Source organism: Malaclemys terrapin, chromosome 9, assembly GCF_027887155.1.
Source record: "Malaclemys terrapin pileata isolate rMalTer1 chromosome 9, rMalTer1.hap1, whole genome shotgun sequence".
Taxonomy (NCBI): Eukaryota; Metazoa; Chordata; order Testudines; family Emydidae; genus Malaclemys; species Malaclemys terrapin.
Window position 1 is genome coordinate 13,030,831 of NC_071513.1, and position 22,698 is coordinate 13,053,528.

At 43.8% G+C, this 22,698-nt stretch overlaps 1 protein-coding gene across 5 annotated transcripts in view; it reads right to left on the reverse strand.

Moving 5' to 3' along the window:
- Window positions 1–5,299: 5,299 nt before the first annotated feature.
- The window catches only part of SEPTIN6 (septin 6), a 42,618-nt gene continuing 25,219 nt past the window's right edge, over window positions 5,300–22,698 (reverse strand). For 2 of the 5 annotated variants that reach the window (XM_054039594.1, XM_054039595.1), the window contains exons 6-10: window positions 18,407–18,503; window positions 17,908–18,076; window positions 16,054–16,186; window positions 14,790–14,980; window positions 6,495–8,382 (exon numbers count right to left, since the gene is read on the reverse strand). In XM_054039594.1, coding sequence (XP_053895569.1) covers window positions 8,358–8,382; window positions 14,790–14,980; window positions 16,054–16,186; window positions 17,908–18,076; window positions 18,407–18,503 — 615 coding nt within the window. In that variant the 3' untranslated portion in view covers window positions 6,495–8,357. Of the gene's footprint in view, window positions 6,317–6,494; window positions 9,636–12,138; window positions 12,182–14,789; window positions 14,981–16,053; window positions 16,187–17,907; window positions 18,077–18,406; window positions 18,504–22,698 lie in introns of those variants that run through there. The other 3 variants (XM_054039598.1, XM_054039597.1, XM_054039596.1) reach the window with 3 other exon arrangements.

Genomic DNA, 22,698 nt, shown 5'->3' on the forward strand with positions numbered 1-22,698 from the left:
GGACAGTATATTTTAAAAATGTAAAATCTACATCAGGGGAAATGATTTTCCTAACTCAAACATTTCTCCTTGAAATGTCAATGTAAACATCTCCTCTCCCTCCCCCCCCCCAGTTGCAGTCCAAACATTGCAGTGTTGTGGTAGTGCATCAGAACCAGAAAGGGATGCAAAAAAATTAACCCTCGAGAGAAGAGAGTGGACAGCAAGAGGTGAAGAGTTCTGGCTGCGTTGGGGAAAAACCCTACTTTTACATTTGGAGACCAGCAGCCATTTGTTTCTGCACTTACCTCTGATGGGTGCTGGATGGTTGTGGGACACTAAACCATGATAATAATGGCAGACAGAGAAAGCACAGAGGAAAGGAAGTTTCCTTCATGCCTCAGGCACAGATCTAATGACCAGCACTCCGAGCACCATCTTGCAACTCCTGTACCTTCTGTTTCAGAGAGATCATGTCTATGCAATGAGCAACTGTCATCTCTGAAAAAGATAAAATACAAAGCATCCCAAGAGCCTGGGGAGGGATGGTGGTAGCAGAAACTGCATCTCTGTCGAGATGTGGGTTGACGACGGTGATGGTTGACATACTGGAGTGGGGGTCAGACTTATTGGCCCAAATACCTTGATTAAACACCAACTTGTAGGGAGACAAAAGACCTGAAAACTTAAGAGTCTCAAATTTGCCATAGGAGCAAACTTCTGGGGTTCCAGAGAATAGGCAGGTGGCTAATGTTCCCTGTATATGAAAGAGCCAATGCCTACACTGTTATTACTATACATAGCCATCAAACTGGATCCTATACATATAGGAAAGGGAACAGTACCTCCATAAGAGATATAGGCAACTGATAATACAGTGAGTAAGGGCCATGCACCCCTCCTGCAATAAATCCCATTGATATAAATGGGAATAGGTGCCTAAATAATGCCCACTTGATAATATGGCTGATTGCAGGATCAGGCCAGGGCTGGTGCAACCACTAGGCGGTCGCCTAAGGCGCCAAGTGGTTGGGGGCACCAAAAAGCCGTGCCCTGGCTCAGGAGGGAGGAGCCACCTTCCAGAGGCATCGGAAAGCCAGAGCGTCGGCGTGTAGGGGCAGCGAGATCCAGCCCTGGAGGAGCCGGCGCGGCATGGGGGGCAGCAGCCCTGCAAAGGTGGCAGCACTGCTAGTGGGGAGCAGCAGCATCCCTGCTCCTCCTGCCCAGGCTGGGGCCCGGTACCCCCCCCCCCCGGGGGCTCCTACAGGCTGCAGCAGATGCATGTGGGCGCCAGCCCCCATGCACCTCCCGGTTCACCCCTCGCCATGCTCGGGCTCTGCGGCTCCTGGGCCTGTGAGCCGCCACCAGGGCACAGGGCCCTTAGCCTGCTATGGGGGGGGGGGGGAGAGCAGCGGCTCACACGCCCAGCAGCCACAGAGCCCGAGTGTGGTGATGGGGAAGCCGGGGGGCGCATGGGGGCCGGTGCCCACATGCATCTGCTGCAGGAGCCTGCGGGGGGAGGGGGCAACGGGCCACAACCCAGGCAGGAGGGGCGGTGGGCACAGCTGCTCCCCCTAGCAGCGCCACCGCCTTTGCAGGGCTGCTGTCCCCCTGCGCACTCATAAGACTGATTTAGTTTGGCTGCCAGTGTGAATCAGAAGAACAGCTCTGCCTCTAGATTTAGGGTTCTTCAATAACTTGATATCCCATCACATTGCATTTTTGGCCTTTTGTGTTTGAAAAGCAGATTCTGTGTTCACCTTTGGAAATCTTGGTTACATTCCAGAAAAATGGTACAGAATTCAGAAGAAGCCCTAGATTATAGCTTATCATGCAAAATGGGAATATTCTTCAGATTTCAGATATAAAAAGACCAATTACATGGTTGAGAAGTAAATATAAAGTATTTTAATGTGTTTATACAAAGTGAGTTTGTTTATACTTGGATCATCACATCTTAAAAAAAGTCTTGTTTTACTAACTTTAATATTGTTAAAAATTCACAAAGAAAGAAAATGACTTTGAAAGTTGAGTATGAAAAAACAACCCTTCCCCCCCCCCCACCCCTTTTCTGCCTTTTGAGGTACTGTTTGAGATACTCAAATATTTGCACAGCATATTTTGAAAATCAAATGAAAATCAGTGAACTCATATCAACTAAGCCACCAAGTAGTTCAGTTTCCAGAGGATGGGGAGACAGAAATACATTTTTTATCTGAGATAAAGAGCCTAGATTTTCATTAAAGTTGCTGAAAGTTAGATGAGCAATCAACTGAGTGGGATTTGTCAACTGCAAAGTTGATTCTTGGTAGGCTATGCCAAGTGACTTTATTTATTAATTTGGATTTCATTCTAAAAGAAACATCCCACAGCCATACGCACCACTGACAACCTGCTCAGCTGTTTGTCTGTGCACCTGTTATCTCAGGTCTTTAGATTGTAAACACCTGGGGACTATCATTTACTATGTATCAATTTAGTTGCTAGCACAATGGGGCCCCAACTTGGTTGACGCCTCTGGCAATATAAATCTTTATATTTTTAAAACACAGTACCATAGGAATTGTAATACATAACTCCATCCAGAGTAGCAGCATTTCTCCAGCCCCCATGCTACACGCACTGAAGCATGTGAGTAACTTTAAACATAGCAGTTGTTTTGCTACCTGATGGCCGGAAGCAGTAGCTCTAAGCACCACCAGGGCTAAAAGCGTAAGCCAGGCACTAACAGACATTTTTGCCCAGGTAGGTTGGCCTTCTGACATCCTTACGGGACCTAATTTCCTGGCAGGGACCATGAAAAGCCTGTGGGAAGCTCATGGGGTGAACCACTTGGTGGCCACCCCTGACCATCATCAAACAAATGGTCTGGTGGAGAAGTTTAATGGAACTTTGGGGGCCATGATACATAAATGAGCACTCCAGTGCTTCAGTGCTGTATTGTCTAATCATCAGTTAGTAGATGCAATGGCATTTGACGTGCTCTTTAACCATAAACTGGCAGATTAGCATTGTCTTGCACCCTAGGACACATAGTACATGATTGCAAGTAGTCCTGCTTAAGGGACTCACTCTGGGTACCCTTGGTGCACAAATTCCCTCAAAAGGTGCTGGGCTGCAGACTTGGTCATGTTCCCCTTACACCTTTCTCCACATTGGTTGCAAATATGGTAGCATGTCCTCTAGGGATGGTGTACCATGCACACTCCCTAGCCCTGCTCTCTGGAGTTCTTGGGAGGCAAGGTGCCTATTCAATTGAAAATGAGGCATGTGGGTGTCATGTTGGCCCAAGGATATGTCTATGTAAGAGCCAGCTCTATTAGATGTTCCTCTGAGTTGCCTTGCAAGGGAGAAGAATCTGTGTGTTGCAGGAATTCTGAGGAAAAGCTGGGAATAGAACATGGATCTGCTCACTCCCAGGCATGTGACTCACACACAAGACCTTCCTTCTTAGCAGCAAGTATGATTTATACTATAAGAGAAAAAGATTTATAACCCAATAATAAAATATCCCCTTGCCCTTGTATTGTATGACTGTATTCATTACTGATCATTAAGAAATATCTTTTTAATAATCAAGAGGTAACAGGTGCAGTTAGAGCGATAAAGGCTCGTTGGGATTTGCCCCTCAATGAACCGATGTGCAAGGGGGGGAGGGGAGCGCAAGGTGGAAGTTTCGCCTAGGGCACAAAATATCCTTGCACCGGCCCTGGATCAGGCCCCTGTGTGTGATACTCAAGAGTTATTATAGACTATACAGAGCAATTAAAGAATGCATGAGGCATCCATGGTCCCTTTCATCTGTGACCCCAAGTCCAGCTCCTCAAGACAGGAGGCCTGAATCTAGTTCAATAAAGCAGTATCAAGTCCTTCGCAATAAAGCTATACAACCACGGAGGCCCTCCTGCAGCAGAGCAATTCCCAAGGCAGGTGAAATCAATCAGGGAGCAACAATCAAGGGAAATGGACATTTTAGGCTGATTGGAAACATAGAACTGCCCTGCTACATGCTGCAGATTTGCAAATAAACCGCTAATTGCAATGGTATGTCTATCCTGCAATAAAACACCCCTGGCTGGCCCATGTCAGCTGACTCAGGGTCGCAGGGCTCGGAGTGTGGGGCTATAAAACTGCAGTGCAGATGCCTGAGCTCGGGGTGCAGCCTGGGCTCTGGGACCCCACCAAAATTGTAGAGCATTGAGTACAATTCTGCTCCAACTGTATCTAAAGCCACCTCTTAAGCAACCAGTTTGTTAGCCCCCGGAGAAGTCACTTTGGAGAGATTTCACTGCACTTTTCCTCTCCAGTTTAGAGAGCTCACCTACAGTTTCATAACTGACAAACAGTCTCCCCTCAACCAACCGAGCATCTCCTAGTTGAAGCTGTTTCCCCCCCCCCCCATTTGAGAGTACTGCTGTAGTTAGCTGTATATAAAAGCAGACAAATATAAACTGTGTTATAAAGATGAAATACATAGCAAGTACATGACAGGTTGTTCTGGATACTTTAAATACAGTATTTCATTGCTCATTTTGGCAACGATTCTATCCATTTGAGGTTTCACACACACCCAAACAAAAACATTGTTAAGGTTCAGACCAGTCTAGTTTAATCAGCCAACCTCAAAGTGCAAAAAGCAAACACATCCCATAAAAGGCAAAGAGCAAATTCAATATTTACATTTTCAGTTTTAATAATTGGCAGTGTCAGTAACACACAAGGAAATGTAACTACCAGCCTGACACCGCCTTCTGAAAAAAAGCAGCTAAACAATTCTTTTATCGTAAAGTGCAACAGGCTAAGAGTAAATCCATGTTGAATTTAGAGAGCTTTCATGCACAATACATTTTGGCATCTAAGGTAGTTCTGTATTTTCACCTGCAGTTATAATATCTCAGGCTCTGATCTCCTAAATGAAGCAGACAGAGACCTGGGAAAGAATCGTATGCAAGATCTCCAAGGACAACCCAGAGTGTGCTACAGGAAGTGGAGCAGGAGGCACTTTCCATCAAGTCAGGACTGCGCCAAAGCTTCAGCACGGAGTTATGGGTGTTGTGCTAGAGATGAAGTATTTGGGATGAGATGTAAAAACTCCACAACCTCCCCCGCATCACCATTACCCCCTCCCTATCTTCTCGGTGTGTTTTCCATATTAAAGAACCTGTGATACTTCTGACAAACGTTAATCCCAGTATCCTGGGGCTACATTGCAAAATGGCTCATCTACTGAGCTGCATACATTTCCTTTGAAGAGAACACATGACTGGCAGATTGATTGACTTAGGGGAAACCCTCAGCACAAACAACAGCAGGACACGGCTGGGTTTTTGCATTTTTCTTTTTAATTGAAAATTTACATTAAAGTTAGAAAGGTATCACGCTTAACAGTGCTGGTTCTTTAATGTTTGTCATGTAAATATATATGCAGTGCAGTTATTCACACTTCCATTTGTAAAAAGGAAACAAAAAAATAAAGGAGAGAGACAGTAGAAAGCAGTTTGGAAAAACATGCAGTGAATGTTCCAAGGGAGAACGAGACAAGCAAAAAAAACCGAGACAGGCGTCAAATGCATTTTAAGGACACTGCACTCTACTCACATGGTATTTGGATGGAGTATCACCAGCCACTGACAGCTCCGCCCCTCCCCTTTCAATAACTCTAAGTGTAAGATCATTCTCTAACTAAAGCGCACAGGGAGAGGTTAGACTATTTGGAGCGTTTTACACAATACATGATTTCACGTTAAAAAAACTCACTCAACCTGTAGTCAATCAGGTGATGCAGTTTAATAAGGTGGTGGAGACACAAATAACACTAATGGAAACATTTCGTTTTGCTTTATTTCCTTGTTAAAATTAAGTATTTTGTGGCTGTCAATATGGCAAATCACCCCTTGTTTATATCTCCTTTGACATCGCATGTAACAGTTTTCAGAACAAACCAACAAATTCACATACTGAAAACACCCCATCAGGCTTCCACAGATCCTTAGGGGAGTCCATGACCCTTCTATTAGGCCAAATTAGAGGGAAAAACATGGTTGTAACCCAACGTTTTGAAAATTTGGCTACTCGTTAATCTAATCATCACATTTCTGTGGCTCCTCCACGTTTTTTGTACATGATCAACTTTCCCCAATATTGTGCGGTCTTGTCACACAAAATACAAGACACTTCAATTTTAAATACCATGCAAGTCAGAAAAGAGCTTCTTTCCAAGACACTAACACTGAAGATTTTTTTTCCCCCCGACATTATAGGATCCCTAAACTCTTCTACAAGTGGCAGTCTTCTCCCTCAGACACAGTGCAGCTGGCGAGGACAGATTTAAAAAAAGCTACAGAAAGAGAAAAACAGGAGATTATCAAAAAGGAGAAGGACATTCAAAAAAGCAAGAAATAGAGACTCAACATGAAAACAACAGAAGAGAAATGGGCACATGCATCATTTCTAGGCAATTACGGATCCCGCAGGGGGCTGCTCAAAGTGCTTGAAGAAAACCAGACAAGTTAAAACTCGTTTAAAAAATACTTTTAATAGCATTATAAAAAAAGTAAAATGATCTAAAACAACCCGCAATGCAGCAAGTGAAAGCAAGATGAAAAGCCCCTTTCAGCTAATCCCTGGAACCCCTGACAAAGTGAAACTGACCGATTTCGGAAAACATGCTTACATTCCACAGAGCAGAAAGAAGCAAAAGCTTAAAATATTTAAACTTCTAAAAAAGAAACCAACGCTTTTTTTGGGGGGGGGAGGTAGGAGGGGGGGGGGATTGTCTTTACAGTGAAACAGGATACCTGAGACGAATATAAATAAATTGCAATCAAGAGTTTTAATAGTCCTGATTTCTAAAACGAGGCCACACCTTAGTTTCAGTTATGGATTACTGCACAATGTTAACTGAGCACTTGACTTGAGTGACTATATGGATGGAAAGGGGACTAAATACACACACCACTCTGGTGCTTTAAACTCAACTCCCCTTTAACATCAATGCACATCACAGAGAACAGATTATATGCCAACCTTAGAATGATACTATTTGGAACGCCTTGTATCAGTGTATGGTTAACTACTTCAGAATGTAGGACTACACCTCTACCTTGATATAACGCTGTCCTCGGGAGCCAAAAAAATCTTACTGCGTTATAGGTGAAACTGCGTTATATCGAACTTGCTTTGATCTGGAGTGTGCAGCCTCGCCCCCCCAGAGCGCTGCTTTACCGCGTTATATCCGAATTTGTGTTATATCGGGTTGCGTTATATCGGGGTAGAGGTGTATGTACAGCCCTAGGGCCAGGAGTTTTCCAAAAGATTTGGGGCAGTATGTGTCCCAAAAGCTTGTCCCTGAATATAAAAATCATAGTATTGAGTAGAAACAATGAAAAGTTTACCTGAGTGGTATCTATCAATGTCAATCAGTACTTAGCTTTAAAATGAGCATGTGAAGACAACTGGTTAATCTTCTGGCAACAGCAAAACTGTCACACGCATTGAAGTAACCAGCTCCCATTTAACCAGAAGGGTATTTGAGTGGGGAGGGGGGGGGGTAGGAGGGAAGAGGGATGTTTGTTTCAAACTTTGTAAGATGTGCAAACTTCAGATCTTTCTAGGTAAAATTCTCTCTCAGCCTATAACTGCATAGAAAGATACATTGTCATTCTGGATGAAAAATGAAGTGTGCTTATCTTACACAGAATTTTAAAAAGTTTAAATGTGTTATAAAGGTGATATTTGCCAACACGGACCCTGATCCTGCAATGGGATCTGTGCCTGCAGACCCCTGCAACCAGGCAGAGCCCAGCGCACACAGATCCGACTGCAGGATCAGGGCCAGTAAGAATTTCAAATGAGGATTAAAATGTCCATTTTTAGGCACAGTGACTTGGGAAATCAATCAAATGAGAAAGACAATTAATATTTTACAGCTATTATACAAAGCATCCAAGATACAAGGAAAGTTCTTAACCTCTCAGTCATGCCATAATCAAACCTAGGTGCTGTCGTCTTCTTAAACTCACCAATAAATATATTTTAATCTGTACTGTTATTTTGACAGCACAAAAAATAAGCACAGAACTTATTTCCACATCCCTTAATATGGAGGGGAGGGGGTGTCCATTAAATGTAGGGGAAAAAATTGAGATTTAAAATGACAATGTCCAAAAACCTCATTACTGACTTATGTTACATGATTTAATAAAAGCAATAACCATCAGTACACAGTAAAGACAGACTCATGATGAAGATATCTAAGAGAGCAGTTTTGCATAGGAAGGCCAGGACTGAAATATTATGAGAAGCTGTCAGTTTATATTAGAACCTCCAATTTAACAAGTAAATGAAGGTCCATTCCAGCCCATTGTATTCAGGGATTACTATTCAGTACAGAGCCATGGATTACTGTAAAAGAAGGGCAAAAAAATGTAACGTTAACCAGAATTCACTGTCTGAGGAAGACTATTTTAAACATTTCCCCATCAAGAAATATACAAGACACTTACATGCAGACTGTGGTAAAATGTATATTTAGTGATCAAAGTGTACCTGGCCATGGGGTGAAATACTGGCCCCACTGAAGTCAGTGGCAAGAGTCCCACCCTTTCAGTGCAAATCGCGCATTAAAAAAATATTTTGCTGAATAGAAAATGTAAGCAACTTGGCAGCATCTGCTTAGGAACACACGCTGATCTTTTCTAGGCAATACTTTATGTATTGAAAATAAAAAAATTGACAGGTCCTGAAGAACAAAATCACATGGAAACATTGCAACATATCTTTCTTCATAAACACCAGTTTGTTCTAGCAAGTCAATATGGGCCCGAGCCATCAATGTTCCCCGAGTTCCGATCCAGAGTTTGTTTCAACCCATCGCAGTCAGAGGGCAATAAAATTAAGAGGCCAGCCTAGACTGAATCAGATCTGAACCTCCCAGAAAGGGGGGCAGGGCAGCTGTTTGGATCTGGCGTTTTGGTTCAGTCCACCATTGGGAAAGGGAATAAATCACAGGGATTTTGCTGCAAGGATTGGATCCTGATTTGAGTTTCCCCAAAGTTTGGGGCAGAGGGTTGTTCCATCCTCTGGGTTTTGGCGCAGGCCCATCCCTGCTAGCACGGCAAGTTTTGTAACAGTCACTTAAATTACTCAAATTAACCAAAGCACATCTAAATAATGATGGATTAGATGTTTATACATGAAATGAAAACTATCTATAGGCAGCCACATTTCACCAAGATGCAGGACTACAGCATTCACAGGCAATACGTGATAGGGCTCAGGAAGTCATGGCACTAAATGCAACCAACAAGCAGACGTGCTCTCTTACCATGCAGCCGTGAAACAAACATGAGAAATAATCGTAACAATTTAGGACAGAGAACGCTAGTTCTGAAAGCGCTTGGCAAACGTGCTACCGATCCGGGGAACAGATAGCAGCGTTTAGCATCTCTTGTCAGTTCCACACAGGTTATTGCTGGGTTCTTCACCAAAAGACAGCCAAGGATGCAGACTCGTTTGCTTTTTTAAGAGTGATGAGAAGAGGAAGGGAGTGGGGGGGTAAAGATGGGCAAATAGGCACAGTGGCGTAACTGCATGTTAACTGAATGTGGGAGCATTCGGTTCTGGTGCGAAGGGAAAGGTTCTACAGGAAACCCGAACTGAAAATGAAAGAAAAAGGCAGATTAATGTTTTTATGGATTAATTTAAAAATAAAAAATAATATGGTTCTTAACATACAAAACAAATGAAAATGTTACTACGTGTTAATAAAGTTTAATTGGACTGATTACAAGACATGCTTTTCACACAGGCACACAAAGCAGTGGGATAAACCAGGCTTCTTTTTAAAACAATCCTTTTGGATCTCTGCTGATTGCAGAATCTATCATCGTCGGATTATTTATACCCTTGCAAAACAGTGACACCCTGTAGTGCTCTAGGGATCAGTAAGTATTGTAAGTAGTTTTTGAATGGCTGAAAAAGTACCAGATATACATATTAAGCTCAGCAAGGACAAATACCCATTCAAAAGGCACTGTCTTGCAATTGTGTATTTTGAACAAAAGAACTTTATTGGATTCAGAGCCCAGCGCACAACAGCGACCAGTTACAAGGACTGCCAAAAGCAATCCAAAACCAACAAGAATCAGTAATGTTCACTCCAACTGCATTTTAGCACTGGGGGCTTTGTAATCTGCACTAGAATGAACATAGCTGTTCTCTGAGCTTATTTTTCATGTTCAGATCCCAAAAAGCAAAGAATTGTTCTTTTCTTTGTTTTACACTGTTATGATCAGCAAGAACACTCATCTGGTCAGACTGCTCGAGAGATTTCTTTGGTGTATTTCAATCAGTAAAGGACACTTCTGGAGATCTTACCATTAAGTGGAGCTTGGTAAACACGTTAACTTCAATTCAAATGCCTCACTTACAAACAAACATTTACTTCCTATTCTAATTAGGATTGTTTCCTCCCTTTCTGAATAAAATTAGAACTGGCTTTTATTTCCCTGTTTAAGAACAGACTGTGGGTTTGTTACTAGCTAGATCCTAAAGACAGAACTTATTTTAAATAGGTTTTAGTAAGTGTGTGCGCGATGGTCCAAATGGATACGATTCTGATTCTCTTTATAAAAAGTAGGTAAATATGATTTTAAGGGCATGTTCTTACAGCAGTGCATGCAGCCTCTATTAATGTTGACAGGGCTGATGCGCCACCATTTATCTAGTCGGAAACTGAAAAACTTACATGTACGCTTATTCATTCCAGCTCTAAGAAAAGTAAGTAGACAGCTGTAAACATCAGTTTATTCTTCATCCAGCCCAGAGAGATGTGGGTGGCTTTCCCTGTCTCCTTCAGCCAGACGAGTGCGTTTCTCAAAAGTTGTCATTATATAAATTATCCTCCCCTTTACAACACAGACCCTGAATGCTGAAAGCACTTGCTGACTGCAAGTTACATTAACCCTGTTCGGCGCTGGAGGACATGCATCCTCATGTAGACAATGAAGCCTCCCTAACGCTATGCAGCCCACAACATTTCCATGCTACGCATGTGGTAAGAATAGTCGTTAGAGACGGAAGAGACCAATGATCCAATGACCAATGATACTGCAGTCAAGACAAACCTACTTCTGCAGGGTGAATAGTTTTGCAAGGCTGGTTAAAATTCCTTGAGGACTAAGGTACTGACCCATGTAAGGAAGAAGCACTTTTGTTGCCTCTCTGCAGGAGCATCCAACTACCTTAATCCTGAGTGTGCACGGCATGGCCCAGAGAGGCATGTGTCCGTGCATATTTACAGGGGAGGGTTTTAGAAGATTGACTGTATCTGGGGTGCTAATCTTTTTTGCCAAAAATCCCATGTTTAATATTAAAGACTACTAGCACCTCTTGCTCGATATACAAAGCATAAATAAGGTTTCTGACCTCTTAATCTGACTTATGGAAGCCTGCAACCTGTGATCCTGGATTGCTTTAGATAATCAACCTGAACTGGATTTTGTCTTATTTGACAATAGCTGATTTAAAAAAATAATTAATGCTTTGTGATTATATGGTGCCTAGAGGTGAATGGAGGCTCAGAGAAGTTCAGTGACTTGCCCCAGGTCACAGGTAAACCAGTGGCAGAATCAAGAATAAAACTCAGTTTTGAAAGCAAGTCCTGCACTCTAACCACGAGATAATACTACATCCTAGATTAAAACAAAGCCAATTTTCACCAGCTAGCTTGAATCTATTATCACCATATGCATTTCTATAGCAACTGTTACCATAGTATCGGAGAGGCCTACAAGCTTAAAGAATATAATTTATAACTCTACAAGGCTAAAAGAAAAGAACACAACTTTTAAATTAGCGACACAAGCTAAATGGCTGTGAAGCTCAAAAGGAAATGTCCTGACTTTTAATATTACAAATCAAAACAGTTCTATAGGAATTATCATGCACATTACTTTGCAGCATCTTCAAAGAACATACACACTTCCCCTATGCATTGTCATTTTGTAACAGGGTATGCACAACAACAGACTGGTAATACATCCACAGTGCCAAGAGAGGGTGAGAAAATTTAGTGGCTTTAGGTTTGTTTGTTTTTTGTTGTTTTTAAGAACTGTAATTGACCCCACTGCAAGGTCTATTTTAGTTAATAAAGCTTACCAGGACAATGTACCTCATGCACCATGCAGCAAACAGCAGTTAACTGTAAAACAGCACACAAGTAAGAACTACTGATGATGGAATGACAATAAAAAAGGAAATCAAGTCATGAATTAGCGCAATTAATGAAGTCTGAACTACACAAAGAAGTGAGAAGTGCGGGGAAAGAGAAGGGCTAGTTTATGTTCAGCCATTATGAAATGAAAGAGTTAAAGTACTGTGTATATAATCCATGGCTTGTTAGAGAGATTTCCGATCTAAATACTGTAACTGAACATATAGGACAATATCAACTGTAGGATTTAGGTAGACAGCAAAGTACAATATCACATTTTAAAGACAGCTATTGTATTTGAGAGCCACTCTCTTACTCAATCACTCTGATCCCACCCAATGTTGGCTTCAGTGCTCAATGGTGTTTTTCTGGGCCCCTAAACTTTTCAGTGAAGATAGTACTAACCCTTTCTGGCCTGATCAAGCTGAATTCTATGAATGATACATGGGCGGGGCGGGGGTGTCTGAACTCAGACACACAAAGTACACTTGGGTGCTTCTGGAGCTGTTTATACTGTAGACACACATCATGTCATGGAATAAGATAATCTCTCTTTCTATACAGCTCTGGCAAGATCAATCCTAGGGCAAAAGGTCTTCAATCCACAGTGCAGATCACTGTTCCTGTTCTGCAAGTAACATTTCTATGGATGTCAGCGAGTTCTAAATGTGGAACACATGCAGAACATGCAGCAAGGTGAGACTCAGGTTGGAGGATGGACTTTTGCCCTCTAGATCACTGCATTTAGTCTTGGTCACCTCAGTAACAAAGTTGTTGAGGAACTGAAGGGAGCACAAAACAGAAATAAAAATGACTAGGAGGCTGAAGGAACCAACAAAGGAGGAAAGGACAGAAAGGCTAATTAGTCGACAGCCACAGCTTTACAAGACTTGTGCAGCCTAGAGAAATACTGAGCAGATTAGAAGAACTAAACTGAAACCTAAAATGGTATCTTAACTGCTGGACCTGGTTCTTAACTGCTGAACTAGTGATGAAACAGCTACAAAAATAAAATCCAAACAAAGAGGGGCCATCCTGTTGTAACAAGCATTCTCATCCGGCTCCTCAGGCATCTCCTGTACTCTTCATATTAATAGGACTAATTGGTTTATTTAGGACTGCTGATTGCATGCAAGATTTACTCTGCATTTGCACAGATGGTCTAGACAGGTGTCAATCATGGAAACTATAAAAACAGATCACATTAGTTATATGCACAATGCTACTAGTACACACACAAGATGGCAGTGGAACTCTGTTTCAGGTAATACACCATCGCAGAGAAATAATAGCTGCTCACTTCTGGGTGGAATGACAGGCTGTTTAAGTATGCACGACTACGTTGCTCTCTAGTGGTTGCAGACTAAAGGTTATGGACCCAATTCTCCACTCTGTTACACTAGTTTTCCCACCAAAGTAATACCACTGGAATCTTCCTTTCAACTTAATCTCTTCACCTAGTTTGAGTCAGACACCAGGTTCTTACATTTTTCCATGAAAAAATATTACTTGGCTTGTGTTGTTCTGAAGCAGCTAGAATTTATTGAGTAACAACTACAAGTCCTAGGATCTGCATGTATGTATCGAAGGTGATTAGCTTCAATGGAAAATGTCCACAGTGTAACCAGGAGCTATAGGAAGAGCTCCAGACCAGGGAAAACTCAGCTCTCCCTTCACTTAGATCAGTGATACTCAGACCTCAGTGGTTCAGGAGCTAAATTAGCGATCAACACTACCCAAAAGAGCCACAGTAGTGTGAATTCATTGTTTCATTTACTAGCTATTATTCTACCAGTAAGATGACTGACCAAGTATTCTACAGTTGGTCAACAACATAGTAACTTAGAGTGGTTAATAATTAACTCACACTGTTTTAATATCATGTGCTGCAAAGAGCCGCGGGAGACATTAAAGAGCCATTTGCGGCTCCCCAGCCTCAGTCTGAGTATCACGGAGTTAAATAAACAGGTTAATGAGAGAAGAGAAGCTCCTCTGTTCATCTTTCGATACATCCACCGCTCAAACCCTGCTCTAGATGGATAATACCTCCAAGTGGCTACAGGGCTCTCCTTGCTTTTATACCTAACTACAGCAAACTGAGCTCTGCATGAGACCCATCATGGTGCACCTCTCTAGACCACATGAGATCATTCCCGTCATGGTGCTCACATGTTGTCCACAGGCCAACACGGGAGGTCCCTGAACAAGCATCACATCAGGTTGGATTGTTTTGAATGACATGGCATAGATAGAGGGAAAGACAGCTGAATCCTACCCCAAAAAAAAGAAAGACCCGACTAGGCCTGGTTTAAGGCACCCATTGGCTAGTGGCAATCACAACATTACCTCGCCTAGTTAGCACTGGGTTCTTTGCTCTTCAAGATGAAATGTGATGGTCAACAGCTTCAAGCTATTTTTCAGCCATACTAGGGGCTGAAGGTTTGTCTCACTGAAAAGTCGGCCCCTTAGGGATGCCGTGTTCTACTAAGTGAGAAATGGTACTGAGAGAGGTTTAAATGAAGAGAACCCAGTTCACCTCTAGAAACTAATAAAGGAAAATCATTGCCAGGAAGCAAACACCAGGTTAGCCACTTACTTTTTTCTCTCCTTTTCCCTTTTAAGAGTCTGTGATCCTCCAGCCTGCTGGGCCTGAGACTGGAGCAATTCAGCTGCCGTCTTCCTCTGTTTAAACGCATTGACTTCATCGTCCAGAGATTTCTTCTTGTCCTCCAGCTTCTTTTTTTCATCCTGATGCAGCTTCTTGAGACGATCAAACTTTTCGTGCAGCTAGAGTGACGAAAAGGGGCAGATCATCAAAGGAAAACAAGGCATTAGCAGGCTTTCTATTCCAGAGAACACTGAAGTACAGTATTGATTCTTCCTTCATCTAACTCTCCCTGCGGGAACGGATTAAGATCCTATGAGACTGTCATCATAGGTTCATAACAACATGCTATACAGCCCATGGAAATCACATGCTTATTACAGTAATGCCTAGGGCCCCCATTCTGCTACACAAACAGAGTGGTAAACAGTCCTTACCCCAAAATGTTTACAGTTTAGACAATATTTTATTAATATGTCACTGAGAAAGGTATGAATGGGATGGGATAAGTGGTAGGCACTGTTTAGTTACAAAAAGTAGCAGTCAACTTTTGTTTCTTAATTTTAATCCATTTATTTTACTTTCTAATGGGATTGCTTAGTTATTTCTTAAATTCGTCTTAAGTACCTAATTAACTAATTAGAGGCTTTAGGCTCTAACAGCGAGAAATGGATTATAGCTATTTCATGCCATATACCTTATTCTCACAAGCCATCACACTACAGCATTTATTCCCCTTATGAGGCTCAGGGAATTGTTTATTTAAATTCCTGCACATGGAGAAAACAAACTGAGGATTCAGTTTCTTTCAAGGCCTCAGTTTCACCCCTTGCATCTTGGCACACACTCACACAGTGTGGAGGGGAGTTCAGTAGAGCAAATGGGAGAACGGACCAGGGATCACAACTGAACTAGGGGGTCTGAGTTCTCCCTAGGCCAGACACGCAGACATAGCACAGTGAAAGTGGTGCACTTATTTATGGTACTGTGATATTGTCTGGTAGCCATCACAATAGAAGAATGTTGCATTTTCCTACAGCATGCAAATGTAATGACCTGATTTCTTCCCCCATAAAACGTACACAACACACTCCATTCCTGAGCCAAATCTGGACCCTTCTCTCTTTACTGAGAGTCACCATGAAGCAAGGCCACGTTCTCTACACATAATGGCAATTTCAGCACCAACTTTTTTGAGGTAAATTTAATGCTCCCAACAGCGGATGAGATTGGAGCCAGACAGAGCTGCCTTTACCTCTTTTTCGGCCTCTTTAAGTTCACCTTCTTTCTCCTTGACTCTCTGGACAAACATTTGCCTCATCTCCTCTTCCTTTTTCTGCAGTTCCCCCAGAAACTCATTCCTCTTGGCCTCATAAGTCTCTTGTAAGCTAAGGAGGGGGGAAAAAAACAACCAATAATCAGTGGTCTAAATTCTGCTCTCATTTTGTGCATCTCCATTAAAATCCACGAGGGTGATGGCTGGGGTGAATGCACATGACAGTGCAGAATTTGACCATGCTGCTCTAATGCCATCAATCATCTTAAGAGAAGGGGCCAACTCAAAACCCACATCCCAACACCTGCAGGACTCTGGGGAAGTTTGACTCCGGATCCAACTTTGGCAGATTAGGTCTGCCGCATTTTGCAATTTGAGTGAGTGTTAAAGAACCATCGGTCATCTCCCCATGAATGCCCCAGTACCACACGCTCCTCAGGCCTCCTGCTGGGAGCAGGAGCACTGACTTTGCTTCAGAGAAGATGGAGTGCTTCAAACATTCCAATTCTAGGAGATTCTCACATCCCCATTATAAGTCAAGCACTTTTCTTGTGCTGCTTTTCCCTCCATCCCTGCCCCACCTTCCTCCTCATCCAGTCCTATTTTCCTTCTCCCACTTCTCCATTCAAGTCCACGTCCATAGTCCTTTGAGGTCAATGGAAGGCTTTCAATTGGCTTTGGCTCAGACCTTCACCATCAAATCCTTCATACGCTGCTCGCTAATCCATACGTCTCCAAGGGCCTTTCCTTCCATGTCATTATTAGCTCTGCGCATTATCATACTACTGCCATATATTAAAAGGGCTTGAATGGATGGGCTCTCCAGCCTCATGGTTTAATTAACAAGTCACAGTGATCCTGTCTGATGCAGCAGTTGGTTAGCCCTCTACCTCCAAGGACCACCACCTGATTGTTCTAGTGCAGAGGTAGGCAACCTATGGTACGTGTACCAAAGGCGGCACGCAAACTGATTTTCAGTGGCACTCACACTGCCCGGGTCCCGGCCACCGGTCTAGGGGGCTCTGCATTTTAATTTAATTTTAAATGAAGCTTCTTAATCATTTTAAAAACCTTATTTACTTTACATACAACAATAGTTTAGTTCTATATTATAGACTTATAGAAAGAGACCTTCTAAAAACATTAAAATTTATTACTGGCACGCGAAAACTTAAATTAGAGTGAACAAATGAAGACTCGGCACACCGCTTCTGAAAGGTTGCTGACCCCTGTTCTAGCCTCTCCCCAGGTCTCTGCTGTTCCTGTAGGAGAAGTCTAGCTTAGCCGTGACTGGGTGGAAAAGAACAGCGGAGACCACCTCTGGACACTGGCACGAGCAGACTGGCAAATCAGTCAGCCAAAGGGTTTACAGATGGACATTTGTTCAAAGGGAAACCACCACATCATGCCTAGCAGGGGCTCCCATGGGGCAAAAGACTCCTCAGTTTCATAAAGAGATTATTTCCCATAGTTCTCTCTGCTTCTAGCATTCTCCTCCCCTACCCCCCTACCCTCATTTCACTCACACCCCATCTGCATCCTCCCTTCGTTTGTTTACTTCCCCCACTTTTCTCTCACTTCGGCTGGGCCCACACTGAGGGGTTAACTAGCTGTGGTGGTTACTCTCCCACTCATTACTGACCAGGAGGGAGGGGAAATCAGCCGGGCTGCACAGAGCCCAATTAATTCCAAAGATCAAACACTTCAGGAGGTTGGAGAACCAGGTCACAGAGCACTAACACGGTGCTATACAGTAGCCAGCCTCCTGCCAGGGCCCACCGTGTCTCTCTCCAGCTCCTTTCTCTCCTACAACCAGTGCTCCAGGGATTGTACCTGAATGGTTTGCTGTCTGGGTCAGTGTCTTTAAATCCCATTTCCTCCAGTTTGCATCGCCGGTACAGCTCGTAGTGGCGCGTGTGGGTCTGCTCGCGAAGATCCTCCATGTTCACGCGGATCAGCATCTCTCTCAGCTTCACAAAGTCGCAGTGAGTTTCATTCTCAACTGCACAGAGTTGTGAGAAGGAGTTACAGAGAGAGACACACACAGGTCTTCTCCACATACCCCTCAGCCTTACACAACCCCATGAAGGGACTTCAATAACCCTTTCTCACTAAAAGCAACTTCTTAAGAGGAGCCCCACAAAGCTAGAACAATGAGAGATATGGACGGTAATCCCTAACAGGAAACTAAGGCATGGAGATGCCCCAGTCAGCAGCAGAGCCATAGCAGGGGACTGACGGGGACTCAGTCGTGCTTCCACCTACGAGATCACACTGACTCTGGGGAGAATGGTCCCAGCACACCCAGGAAACACCAGCGAGCAGCACTCACCCTGCACCGTGCCCCACGGATACTGACGGGCTTTCATCATTTTGTTTCCTATTTTCAGCTCCTCCGTGCTGCCAATCACTGCGAACGGCAGGTGGGCCTGAAACATTTCAACAGGTCTGTATTAGTCACCTTTTACTATGGCTACTTAAACCACCTGGATTACCCACAGCTACCAAGCGAGACGTTGTTGAACACAGGCCCCAAGACACCAGATCAATCTCCTCTCCATCCCATAAGCCCAGTCGCTAAAGTGGGGTGGGGCAGAGGCCCCAGGGCCAAGACAAAGAAGGGCTTTTGGGACCCCTGTTGCTAATGTTTACTCACTACCTGGCTCCTCCTGCCAGACATACACTCCCCGAGTCTCAAGCGAGCTGAACTAGCTGCATTGTGACCAATTCTGCTTTTGTCCTAACAGGCTTGCTCTGCCTGAGGAGTTAGTGCTGTGGGGGTGCAGAAGCAGCAAGAGACCTCTCAGAGCCTCCTTTGCTTTTTTTCAGCTCTCACACGTTTCCCCTCTTTAAGACACTCGCGTGAGTGACATGAGAGAGACAACTCGGTACTCAGTGAACGTGACCATCTTAAAAGTCCCGGAGGCTGTTCTGTGGCGCATTAGCCATAGAACAGAAGCAGCTTTCCCTGCCGACACGTCTCAATCCTGACCAGAAGGGACCCTCATGGGGGTAGTCAGTCTCCATTCCCATTCGTACCTCAGCCTCTGCACCAAGCCTGCCAGCCAAGATGCCAGTTGTGGTGGTTTGTCTCAATGTGGGTAAGTAGCTACTGGGAGCTGACATAAAACCAGCAAGATGGCAACTACCTGCAGTTATTTGGCCTGCATGGCATTTGAATCTGCAACCTAGAAATAAAAGGCTCTGCCCATCACCAATCCTCAGAGCGGTCCAGTCTCGCACAAGAGCTTTCTGATCAAACTAGATTTTCTAACAGTTTTTGATCTGTTCACTCAGCCTTTGACTGCTTCATAAACACACCTCATGAACTCACTGGCAGCAACTGACTCACTCCACACTAGAGGGAAGGAGAGATTCCCAGATCAAGTTAGGGGGACAAACCAAGGAGACACATTTTGGAATAGCACAAAGGTGGGAGAACCCAAGTGGTGCTCTGATTAGCTGGAATGTATTAACTCAATTTTCCTAGAAGCACATGGATTCTGGGACTTGGCTTGGAAAAATACAGGGATTAATCCAGCTAAAGCAATCCTAAACTGCATCCAGTTTGCCTGCTAATCCTTCAAAGAATGCACATTTTTCCCTGCACTTGCACATCTTGTAAACTTCAGAGTGATCCTCTCTACATGGCCATTTGTCTTTGCTGTGCCGGTTTTCAGGCTTTGGAGCATGGTTTTTCCCTCACTGCCCAGGTGTCCAAAAAGGTTAATGGAGGCTGCTTTCCACCCCAAGGCAGCAAGTCTGAGAGATCTGAGTATTTCACCCATCTTTTCGTTCTGGGATATTGGCATCCCATGAGTAATAGAACACAGCATGGCCTAGTAGACTGAATGTAGGGTTCAAAGCCAGGCACTTCCAGGGTCTATCCCCAGCTCTGCTACCAATTTCTTCGGTGACCCTGCGCAAGCCACGTAACCTCTCAGTCTCAGCTTCCCATTGTAAAATAGGGACCAAACTTCGCAACCTCAAAGGGTCACCGTGCAGATGAAAGGTTAAAAAATGTAAAGAGCTCTATAAACATTAAGAGTCACCAGTCAGGGGCTTGTGAGTACACTCCATCCCTCTCTCTCTAAAACCTTCCAGAAAAACTTCGGCAGCTGAACTAAAAATGCTGCTCTCTTAGTACATTATTCTGTCTGCTGTGTGACAAACTAGATCTGAAGGGTGGGTGGTGGGGGGTGGGCAGAGGATTATAGCGCATTCTGCACAGCAGTGAACAAATCACACTCTGGATTTCAGCGTTTAAAATAAGCAGCCAGCTCCTCTGCTCCTCCCCCTCCCCAGCCCCATATGCTGGATAGCATGCAGTGACATTTGCTAGTAACAGCCATTAAGCTGCACTGAATTCTGAGTAATTAATGGAGCCTTGGGATACCAATTACACCAGTAAGATCAATGACCTTGGCTTTGCTCACGGGAATAAGAATAAGGATTTAAGCTCACAAGTAGGTTGAAAATTTGTTGGATTAGTGACAAGAGTCAAGACAGGGGAATGTGGAGAGATTTGGCTTTAAGTTGACAGGGTTTTATTAGAGCCAGCCTATCCCACTCACTGACACACAGAGCCTGAGACCAGAGATCTGCCCCTCAATCCTCGATGTGAGATACGAGCGTTGTGGGGGAGCAGACTAGAGAAGGGGAGGGAGCACCAGCCCCCCATTCTCTGGCACCATTTTTGAGTCAAGCATTAGTTCCAAAGGGAACCAGACTCCAGAGCCAGCCCCAGTCGACCTAAAGGATGGTCAGACATGACGCAGGGTTTTGAAAGTGAGCAGGTAAGAAGGGGGGAGGGGGGATCTCTGCACCTTGAGGATCCCCAGGAAAGGTGGGGATAGGCACAGTGGTGCACGGAGAACAGCTAGTAGGTTAGTGACTGATCCTGCCATGGGAGTTCCTAGTCATTTTAATGCTGTGAGCGTCAAAGATTAGAAGCTATTTTCCACGGGCACAAGTCAGTGACATAGGAAATACAACGCTGGGGTTTAAACCAGGCTACTAACTAAACTAACAAACACTATGAAACTGCCTGTGAGCATCCACGACAGACTAAGATGAGCCATGCAGCCTTCTCCTGGGCCATACTGCTCTCATCCTGATAGTCAGAATAGTGAAGACATGAATATACACCTCTACCCCGATATAACGCTGTCCTCGGGAGTCAAAAAATCTTATTGCGTTATAGGTGAAACCGCGTTATATCGAACTCGCTTTGATCCGCCAGAGTGCGCATCCCCGCTCCCCCCCCCCCGGAGCGCTGCTTTACCGCGTTATATCCGAATTCGTGTTCTATCGGGGTAGAGGTGTACTGTATAAAACAAAGGCTGAGTGCTGAGATAGACTCTCAGCTCTGCTGGACCATGCAATCATTCAATACCCTGAGGATGTTCTGGGCAGTCACCTCTACACTCCCACCGAAACCAGCGGCCTGGGGAGAAGTTAGCACCGACTTGGGCCCATTATGTTTAGGTTTAACTCCCTCTCCATGAGGGTACAGAGAGCTTTAGGAAGCAAAGTGGCCCAAGGGAAGGATTCAGCCTCTCAGCTGGAAAGCAGACATCTGCTGGAAATCAGCTAATTATGAAGGGCTGGAAATACAGTGCTGTACATTTAAAGAAAACAATTAAACAGTTACTCATTTGTGTCCTCATTTTAAATGTATTTGGCTTTTCAGACAGAAAAATTACAAATCCCCCCCCACACACACATAGAGTCCAGAGACCTACAGGGAAAACATCTACACACGGAAGTGGAATGAATTCATATTAGCAACTGCCCAGAAAAACAGGATATTACCACCTACAAGGTTATGAATGGGAAATTTGTTTCCCATAGCACAGCGTAGGAAGAGCCAAACAGCTTCCAAAAAAAATATTTGAAAGAAAAGATAAAACTGTAACCGGACTAAAAGAGACTAACAAGGTAGATCAAGGGCCAAACTCTGCCCTCCGTTACACTACCATAAATGAAGAATAACTTTGACGATGTTGCTGCAGGTATGTAAGTGGCGTAACTAAGAACAGAATGTGGCATTCAGCCTATCTAGGCATTTACACTGTGTATGTCGACGTGGTATGGGTCATCGTCAGTCCACGTTGAAGTACAACTGTTAGAAATTGTCAAAGAAAATTCTGTACTTAAAGTGCAGAGACTACAGATGTCTTTCCAGGACTAGAAAATACTGTTTCCAGAGACTGTGACACCATCTCTTAGGCAGTTAAGAGCCTTTCACTGGACAGCTGGCCTGAGTTTAGCCATGAAGACAAGGTGGATTCTCATGTTGGTGTCATTCTTTTGGTTACTGTCTATTTCTGAGCGTGAGAGAGAGAGTGTGTATGTGTATATAATAAATTACAGTTGGCATGCTTCCAGCTGCTGACCCTTTCCCTTCAATAACTCATTAGTTATTTTAGGTTGTGACTGTCTATTGGCTCCCATCTTGAGTTCTTTCTTCCATTTCTGTTGTTCCCAGCCTGGTGGATGTTACACAAGAATTCCTGGACCTGTGCTTTTGGCTTTTTAGGACCTTCATAAGCACCACTCACTTGGCCTATTTTCACCCCTTTGTTTTTGCCGTTAATTTGTTTGACGTTCAGATATCAAGCA